This window comes from Helicoverpa armigera, chromosome 19 (genome assembly GCF_030705265.1).
Source record: "Helicoverpa armigera isolate CAAS_96S chromosome 19, ASM3070526v1, whole genome shotgun sequence".
Classification (NCBI taxonomy): domain Eukaryota; kingdom Metazoa; phylum Arthropoda; class Insecta; order Lepidoptera; family Noctuidae; genus Helicoverpa; species Helicoverpa armigera.
In genome coordinates, this window is record NC_087138.1 from 1,586,724 (window position 1) to 1,597,155 (window position 10,432).

The following is a 10,432-nucleotide window of genomic DNA, read 5'->3' on the forward strand; positions in this document are numbered from 1 at the left end:
ATCCCGGACTTTTGAAGAGTTCCCTTGGAAACGCGATATAACCGAACTGGACGCGGGCGAAGCCGCGGGCGGAAGCAAGTAAGTCTATATTTTTTATAGGTTTTACAACCTTGATATCGCAAATGTGAACGATATTTGAAATCATTGTTCGGATTTATTTAAATTTTATGATCGCAAATACCTGTGTTACTGGTTAAGTTATTGAAAATCATTTATCATGGAATTTTACTGTGTACAAGGTTTTATTTTAAATTCAACAACGGTTATAGTATTATTTGATCATTGATTTTTTTTAATGTGGTTTGTTAGAATCTTCTAACTTCGATGAAGTTTCTTGCTTTAGTAACCATGTATGCTTTGGCGGCTGCCAAACATGAAAAATATATCGGGTTAGTATAATCTGATGATCTTACAGGGTCGTATAGTTCAGCAGTTGTCTTAAAATTAAGCGGAAGATTCACCATGACCACAAAAGGGCTCTTGAAATAAAACCGCCATTCGCATGACCGCTGATGTAATGATGAACAAATTCGGAAGAGACCAATGAACAATACGTGCTATAACAAAAATACTCCATTAGCAATTGAACTTGAACCTGTCATAAAAAATCCTAAGCAAACAAAATCAAGTAAACGTTTAATATCCATTAAAATTGATTTTAGATGGAAAACATACATCGTGAATACCACTACTGAGGAACAGGTTATTAAATTGGTCTCTACTGGAACTAAATTGGGTATAGATTTCTTAACTACACCTAATTTGGAGGAAGAAGGACTTCTTCTAGTGAATCCAAAACAGCAAGAGGAATTAACCAAAAGTTTGAATGCTTTAGGCATACAATACAGGACTCACGCAGACAATATTAAATCGTAAGTTTTGTAGCTTCACTTTGAAATATTTTTTCATCATTTGTCTTCACTGGAACTTTCGTTAATATGGTTTTTGTTTCTAGTCTCTCTTGATCTAACTTTTTTGTTACTTCTGTCAAATAGACCTAGCCCATCATATAGGCATATAAAACTGCAGACTTTGTGTTTTGGTTACATTTTGTGTAATATCTATTGTTTTTTAAAGATTGCTGGATCACGACGACTTTCTGATTAAAGAGCAGAATAAATCAATAGCTCTTAGAAGCGATGTTTTTATGCCTTATGACAATTATCAACCATTAGACGTGGTGAGTAGATTATTGAGCTGTTTTACCATTTCTGACATACCATCAATGTTAAAGGATCAGAATTTTGCGTCCACTCATAAATCATTTCTATTTTGAAAAAAAAAAATACTGAACTGCCACAATGTCCCTTGTTTTCCAGATTTACAATTTTATGGATGCAATTGCCAGTAAGTTCCCCACGACAACCAAACTGGTAAGAAACTCATTCTCTTTCGATAGACGTCCGATCAAATACATGAAAATTTCGAACACTAACTTTCAAGATGAAAAGAAACCAGTCATCGTAATTGATGGTGGAATACATGCTAGGGAATGGATCGCTCCTCCTGTTGTAACTTGGATTATCAGGAAGCTGACTGAAGGTCTAAATGAGCGTCATCTTCTTGATGACCAGGATTGGATCCTCGTGCCCGTTGTCAATCCTGACGGCTACGATTATACTTTTACTCAGGTGAGTCTGTATCTAGCTTTTAGATGAACAAGTTTACCATATTATTGTCAAAGACAGTACCATGGCGCTATAGATTTCACTTTTCCTCTTTTCAAATAAAAGTCAAAGCTCATCAGAGTAAATTGTCATCAGCATCATCAACTTAATTATATTTGGGGTCACCGCTGCAATGTTTCGTATTTCCTTCTACTTCTCACGTGAAATTCTTGCTAGTCAAATCGTCATTGACATAATCCATCTATCTTATATAATATCAGATATTCCATTGATTAGTACTTCCGCTGTAAGATTAATACGCTTTTGTTCATCTAGGACCGCTACTGGCGAAAAACTCGCTCCACGAATACCCATCATAACGCCAGAAGATGTCCAGGTGTTGACGGCAATCGAAACTTTGCTCACTTTTGGAATACCAGTGACACCAGCAGTGATCCGTGCTCCTTAATTTACCCTGGAAATTACGCCTTTTCTGAGCTTGAAACTAGTCTTATTCGGGACATACTCCAACAATACCGTAGTCGCATTGTTATGTATATCAACTTGCACAGTTTTGGAAGCATGATTCTGTATCCATGGCTACATGACGGTTCTAGGTCTAGGCGGGCTCATTATCTCCATCTAGTAGGTACTGCTATGGCCGATGCTATTCATTATCATTCGTTACATCACTTCCCTGGATACAGAGTTGGTAATGGAGCTACAATTTTATACGGTGCTTCTGGCAGTGGGGTCGACTATGCTCACTCTCTTGGGATTCCTTTGGCGTTTGCTTTTGAGCTGCCTGGTCTTTCTGAAAGCAATCACGGCTTCAACCTAGAACCCAGATATATTAAGCAAGTATGTTTGGAGACTTGGGCTGGTATCAAAGTGGGTGTGAAGCAGGCTACGAAATTATTCAAGAAAAATTATTAATAATTTTATATTTAGTTTTGGAATATTTGTATAATAATAATAATCGAATTCCAAGAAATTGATTATTTTATTGTTCTATTTGTTATAAAATAAGCGTTTCTTTTTAATAACTTTTTTGTATCATCCACTCTATACTACATTTGTTTTGGAGCCATTACAAAATGATATACCAACTTAACCTGATACGAAGAACAAAAAAAAAAAAACTATCGATAAAATTCTATCGACACACGCCCACCCCTACAGATCCTAGCGAACGCGAATAGAATACTCTGAATTGGAAATTGATCCCGCGTTGTGCTAAAACTTTTGCGTCTTGAAGAGCGACGTTAAAATTCCAATTAGACCTCGGAGTTTACATGCACGACGACCCTTTAAGAAATATGCAAATACTTATCATACTTCGCATAACTTAGAACTTTGTAATAGTATTAAGTAAAGGAATATTGATGGACTCATTTGGGTTGCTTGAAGTTACTGCTTATTGTTTTAGCATTTTGTATTGGGGTGGCGAAATGGAGAGAACTGATTTTTCGGTTCGGTTTTTTGGTTGCATAATCGTTTTGGGGTGATTGTCAATAGTTCTGATGGGTTAAGTGATGTTCTCTCTTATGTATAAGACAATTTGTTCCTCTAGCAGACTTACCTTCGGAATATTAATGACATTTTTAATAATCAGTATTGCTATAACACCTGTGTTAGTACGACGGTATTTCATATGACAAAGTTTTCCTCTACACTTATATCTGGAAACCCAAGTAGATTAGCTTAGTTTCCTTAAATTTTTCAACATAAAAAAAAGTGGGGAACAACTACTGAAAAAAAAACATACCTATTATGGAAATTTCACAAAAAACGAAGGGTCGAAAGTACGTGCCTCTAATCGTGTTATCTTTTAAGTACCTTCACACACACGTAGGTTTAAAAGATTATCTATAATTAATGCTAATTAAGATATCTCGCACACTTCTTAGATAAGATAAGAAAGCTGTTATCAGTAGTGAATTGTTATAAAAAGTTTTGGTGGTCAAGTTTCAATGAAGTGACAAGATGAAGTTTATAGTGCTAGCGACGTTGCTTGTTTTGGCAAATGCCAAACATGAGGAATATATTGGGTAAGTTTTTTTTTGTTATTATTGTTTTTTAATTATGCTTTAGAAAAAAAAACACTTTTTTGTTGATGGAGAGTCAAAATCTTAACAAAAATTTGTTAATGGAATCTTTAGAGTTTGCGCCAAGATTCAATGCTTGGTAATTATTTTAAATGCAAAAGTAAATAGTTTTGCAATTTTACTGGACTTGATTCGTCGCGCAGAGTCTATCAGATATTCTAACTTTAGATATTCTATAACTTTGATAGCTATAGGTCTCAGAAAACTATGATACATCGAACGTTTTGATTTAATTTTCAAACTAAAATTACCTACTTGGTCATTATCTGATATGAAACTGTAAATAGGGAAATATCTTTTTTCTAAATTTTATAAATGTAAAGTTTTTTTTTATTTTTTTTTTTATTTAATCTAATGTTAACATTATTTTATACTTTTCTAAATTCAGCACCATATTTTTATATTTACGCTATTATTTAACTTCCAGATGGAAATCCTACTACGTAGGTGCATCCACGCAAGAACAGGTCAAAAGTCTGATAGAACTCGGTGACCAATTGGACCTGGACTTCCTAAGCCCAGCCCATACACATCGGGAAGCTTTGGTCTTGGTACAACCTGAACATCAAGAGGAATTCGTGAAGAATCTTGAGTCATTGGGCATTACATACAGGACGCATACTGACAATGTTAAATCGTAAGTTATTGTTTTTTTTTACTTTACGTTTTTTAATTAGGTTGTACTACTTTTCCGCACCCGGATAAAATGCAGCCTTTCCCGATAAATGGGTAATTAATACTGAAAGATTTTTTTCGAATTCGACCAATAGCTAATGAGATCGTTTCATTAGCTCTTTCGAGCAAACAGACAAACAAACTCTTGAGATTTATAATACTAGTACAGAAATTGATCTTATATAAACATCTACTTTCGTTTTATTTTAATTATTTATTTAAATATTGTGTTATTCAATTAAATTCTTATAATTTATAAATATTTAACTCTCGTTTTAATTCAATATACGAACTTAATCTCGAGTGGTATTTTCTCAAATCTTTAAATAGATCTTTTTCTATTCAATTTATTGAGAAACCATAAATCGTGTTAATCCACAATGAGTAAGCGGTTAAGCGCCACTAATCAAAATATCGTAAAAAAATATTATTCATAGTAATCGCAAATAATATTAATCATGTTGATACTGATAAAATAAATTAATAACGACGAATATTCCCATACCTAGATAAACATCAGTTATTCGATAAATATTAATAACTATGCTAAATGCTGGATACTAGATTACGTAAATATATCCAGGATATTAATAAATATCCTGTTACTCATCAAATAGACTATGTTAACCAGTTTCAAAAATGGAGGTGGTCTATACAACTGTCGGGTTTTTGCTAACCCAAGGGATAATCCTTCTGTAATCTCTATTTATGTAAAAAGGTATACCTACCTAAGACCTATATAACTTAAACCCTTTTAGAGACATTATTTTACATAACACATTGTTATATTATTTACGTTATTTAATTTGTCGCAAACACAGAATAGTGAAAAAAATATAGTGTTTTGTGAAAAACAAATAAAATAAATGTTTTTGTGATTCAGGGCACTTGACCAAGAAGATGAAGTCATTGAAGAGTGGACCAGGTCTAGCGCCAGAAGTGGAGCCAGATCTATGCCTTACAATAACTACCAAAGATTGGACGTGGTACGTAATATTCATCTTTAAATATGTATCTATTTATTCAGAGACATTTCTAATGATTAAGTAAGTACCTAATACAAAGAAAAACATTAACATTTGTTACTATATTTTTGCTGTTATTATCAATCCCTTACTTCCTTTCGTTTGTTCTTTCTTTGACCGATTGAGATAAGAAGTTGGCATGACGTTAGGCAGTCCTTGGACACACAAAAAAAACTGCTATTTATTCTATGAGCGGTAAGAAACCTAAAATAAATTCTTACATGCAATATTATGTTCCAGATTTACGCCTACATGCAAGACATCGCCAACAGGTTCCCAAACACAGTCAGACTGGTAACCGCTGCAAATTCCTTCCAAGGCCGTCCCATCAGATACTTGAGAATCTCCACCACCAACTTCGAGGACCACAGCAAGCCCGTCATCTTCATCGATGGTGGAATCCACTCCAGGGAATGGATCTCTCCCCCCACTGTCACCTGGGCTATCAGGAAACTGACTGAGGACGTTACTGAGCCTGATCTGCTGAACAACTATGATTGGATCCTTCTGCCTGTTGTCAACCCTGATGGTTATGAATTTACTTTCACTAATGTAAGTATATCGGTTTTAATGTTTGGTCGTAAGAGGATGTCAATTATATCAAAAACATGAAAATCAAAGGTCGCGTAGCACGGAAGGTCTTATCGGATAACTATTACAGCTTATTCACGTAATAGGTACTCTGTCCTCATGAGTATGAAATTAGTGCAAAATTACATAATCTCTTAATTCCGCTAAAACAAGACCAAGACCACTGATTCTTTCCTTTCCATTTAGTAATAGCAATCTTCTTTTCCAGACCCGTTTCTGGCGCAAGACCCGCTCAACCAACACTCACTCTAGTAGTTCTTTCTGCCCCGGAGTCGACGGCAACCGCAACTATGATTTCGCCTGGAATACCGTTGGAACTAGCAACAGTCCTTGCTCCGACATCTATGCTGGAAATCGGCCCTTCTCCGAAGTGGAGACTCAAGTTGTCCGAGACATATTACAAGAACATCTGGCTCGTATTGCTTTGTATATCACAGTTCATAGCTACGGTAGCATGATTTTGTATCCATGGGGTCATGATGGCTCCTTGTCCCACAATGGCTTAGGTCTTCACACAGTTGGAGTCGCCATGGCGAATGCCATCGATGCTCTTTCTTTACCCAACTTCCCTAGATACGTAGTTGGCAACTCTGCTCTGGTTCTGAACTACAGAGCGGCCGGTGCTGCAGAAGATTATGCTCACTCCATAGGTGTTCCTCTAGCTTATACTTATGAGTTACCTGGTCTTTCCTGGGGCAATCAAGGGTTCCATTTAGACCCTCGTTACATTGAACAGGTGTGCCGTGAAACTTGGGCTGGTTTTGTAGTAGGAGCCAGAAGAGCTGCTGAATTATTCAAAAAATAAATTTAAGTGATACCTTCTAAGTTATATTTGATACTGATATTTTTAAGTAAATATGTTTTTTTTACAATTGTTTTTTTTTATTGGAAAGTTCGAGAACCAGTCTTACCAAAGGGGCATCAAGTTGGCCTGGGTCATCAACTGGGTTGAGTCGTTCCATGTAAGACACATGTACTTAGTTGCATTTATTAAGACTTAAAGCCGACCCCTATATATATATTTCGACGACCTCTATGGCGCAATGGTCACCAAGCCGGACTGCCGAATCTGAGGTCCCGGGTTCGATTCCCGGTTCGGTCGACATTTGTGTGATGAGCATGCTTGTTGATCGTGGTCTGGGTGTTTCAATATGTATTTATAAATATGTATATGTGTAGCTATATGTAGTTTATCAGTTGTGTTAGCATCCATAACACAAGTTAATTAATAACTTAACATGGGGCTAACCAACCGTGTGTGAAAAGGTGTCCCGACATTATTCATTATTTACCCCAACGTAATTATGTAGTTGAGAAAGGCTAGACAGATCATGATATTAGTTTTTATTCTTCAGTACTGTATTGTACCTTGATTAAGTTAATAACTTTGAGGTACCACCCTTTTGGTGTACGAAATTCCCATCACACAAAGTTCAGTCGTTTACCATAATTTACGTGCAGACTGATTGAAGTTTGATAAGCGTTTCGTCTTGTCAATTTTGTTTTGAATATGTATCGTGTGTTATAAGAAGAGTTTGGTAACCAGTATGTAAAATAGTCTGAGTTTTCTCGTCAACTTCTACCAATGAAGCTTTTAATTTGTGTTATGTGGTCTACGTCTAACACCTTTAGAAATAGATAGATACAAAGGATGGACAAAGATGGTTTATAAGGATTAGGACATACAGATTGGACCACAAAATATAAAAAAAAATTGTTAAAGGTTTTAGCGATAAAAAGGCTGCGCTTATTGATATGATACTCGGTTTGGAAATAGCTGATATACTAAAAACTGTTATAGGCTACATGTATTATTCATGTTTGTAACCAGAAAGAGCTAGTAGTCAACCTGATGAAAATTGAACCCCAAAATGTTTTTAAAACTCCATATCAATTTTCTTTAGCTAGGCAAAGATCACAAACATAAAACATAAAGTAAAGGCAATAAGGAAGGCAGTTATAGACAATTTCGTCCATTGATATTCCGACGATGTCCTAAAACGTCTGAATGGCTCAATCTCAATGAGATATTTAATAAGATTTCATTGTTTATTCCGTCCAATTGACCATTTTCTTGAGTCAAGGTTTAGATAGGTAGTCGTTTTGAATTATTTGTTTTTTTTGGCAAGCTGTGTAAAAAATTTGTTCCAAATCAAAATCAAGATTCCATTATTCAAACTTGGCTTTAAAACAGCACTTTTCGAACGTCAGAAATTTACAAAAGACAGTCCCCAAAACACCCACCCTTCACCACTTCCTATGTGTTTTGGCTGGAAACAGCAAACTGGGACAGCCAGATAAGTGTCCAACTGTCAATTTTCTTGAGTCAAGGATATCATGGGTAGTGTTATTAAATAATCAGTTTTTGAAACGTTTCTCTTTGGCAAATTGTGCAAAATTACAAATATAGACTCAATATAACTATAACATTTAACCCACTTTTCGTACTTACCCTGTAGGTGTACGTTCAATAGGTACGTAAATAATACTATGCTAATATTAAACAATCAAGTATGCGTAACTTAAAGTAAATCAAAAGTTTTGTTTCAACTTTGATGCAGCAACATCATCAGAGATCATTTGCATGTTCGATTATTCTGAATACTCAATCGACATCACGTAATGGAACTCAAATATTGTTACTAGCTTACCCGAACACTGAAGACTAAAAAGTTGGCCGACAGTTGACCCATTGCTTGGCAAAGAAAATCTTGATCTCAATCAATGTTTTCAGTCAGTCTGATACCGGCTAAATACTGCATCTTAATGCTGTTTTATGAGCCCAAACAAATTATCGGCCGACTAAAAGCCCACACCCTACTTAATATTTACTGCGTACTAAAAGTTTGCAGTGTGCTCTTAAGCTACGTACAGACTAAAAAAATCTAATGATCGAATCAGAAATGAAAACTGCAAAAGAACTTATGGACAAGGATGTGGGTTGCTGAAAATCTAATAAAGTGACGAACCTTGGAATAGTCGCTTGTCCAGTTTGTTGCAGAATAGAAATACATCGCTTAGATTTTATTTTTTTGAAAATCGTGAATAAAATCAAAGTTTTTAATCGATCCGATACCGAACAAATACCTGATCGTTGTTACGTGTGTACTTCCATTCATCTTCATACTGATTTATGAACTCAAATCAACTATCGGCCGACTAAATCTTTGTAGTATGCGCGCTCTTATAGTTCACATCCAATTAGTATTTAATGAAAAACAATTAATTTGCTAAAGAGCTACTAAGAAAATGTGACCTGCAAAAGTAAAAAATAAAAGCCAAAAGTTTTGTAGAGCAGTCTAAATATTTTTGAGACACTTTTGTCTGAATTGAACACGACCCGCTCCTAGCTATGAGACACTTCCAATAAGAAATTTTAATGAATTTCTACCGTCTTTGGACATATGATTCCTTAGATTCACTGGATGTGACATAAGTATTAAGCGTCCTATGTTTTAAATGAATAAGATTAAAATGTTGACTGTGTGATATACAGTAAATACTATACAAAATATGGTAGTGCGCGCATAAAGTAGGCAGTTATCAATGTTTTTTTTTGTTATCGTTAAGGGAAGATATAGATAAGTTCAGTTTACAATATATTGTTGTTTAGTTAAAACAAAGTAACACAAATCGACCGAATCAAGTTCTGCTGAGAGTGTTAACCAAAAAATGTCATTTTCCTTTTTAACGTTAAATCTTTTTTATTAAGTAACATAATTTTACTTTATCTCAATATCAAATACTATTCGTTATATTGAGTTAAGTCGTATACGTTTCAATTCAAAAATAATACCACTTCTAGTAAACCAACTACATCAACGCAATCTCCCGTAGAGCATCAGGTAATTAACTACCAAGGATTTTAATGAAAATTATTATTGGTACCATCTTGCGAACTGTTTGCATTTTATAACGATCCGTTTGAATAACCGAGTCTTGATTAACTACCCGTTATGATGTTGCCTGATTGGGGATTCCATTTTGAATCACGTTTTTGCTTACCTTTGGTTTATAGGGACGCTGGAAGTGGCTGGTAATTTTTTTAACACGCTTGTATGAACTTCACTTGTAACTCTTGGAATCTTAACTTTCCGGTCTTCGATTAGGATGAAATTTTGCACACGCTCTGAGTTCTGATGACAATACATGTATTGTGTACTAGCGTGTTTTTTTTCGTTTTTTTATTACAGGCATAATACTTACTTCCTTAATGTTATATAGAGTCTATACAAACATTATCAGTTCAAAAGTGAGTTTTTTCATTTTTTACGTTTCTCCACGAAGTAGCTGTAGGTTAATTGTAGTAGGAAAATTCATACGTAGACGCTAACTGTTTATCTACTGTAATCGAACCTTACGAAAATAAACCCAAAAAACTAGCAGTCTACAACAACAGTCTACAAAGTTTTTGGCCAGCTGACCA

General features: G+C 35.1%; 2 protein-coding genes across 2 annotated transcripts; both read left to right on the forward strand.

The window, feature by feature from the left end:
• Positions 1–252: 252 nt before the first annotated feature.
• Positions 253–2,543, forward strand: LOC110373524 (carboxypeptidase B). The gene is made up of 5 exons (XM_021330822.3): positions 253–389; positions 663–872; positions 1,078–1,180; positions 1,320–1,631; positions 1,944–2,543. Exons 1-5 carry the CDS (start codon positions 325–327, stop codon positions 2,541–2,543), a joined length of 1,290 nt encoding a protein of 429 aa, XP_021186497.3. The 5' UTR covers positions 253–324.
• Positions 2,544–3,569: 1,026 nt separating this feature from the next.
• Positions 3,570–6,878, forward strand: LOC110373542 (carboxypeptidase B). Its single transcript, XM_021330844.3, has 5 exons — positions 3,570–3,658; positions 4,143–4,352; positions 5,274–5,376; positions 5,656–5,967; positions 6,215–6,878. The coding sequence occupies exons 1-5, from the start codon at positions 3,594–3,596 to the stop codon at positions 6,809–6,811; spliced, it is 1,287 nt and encodes a 428-aa protein (XP_021186519.3). The 5' UTR covers positions 3,570–3,593; the 3' UTR covers positions 6,812–6,878.
• The last annotated feature ends 3,554 nt before the right edge of the window (positions 6,879–10,432 follow it).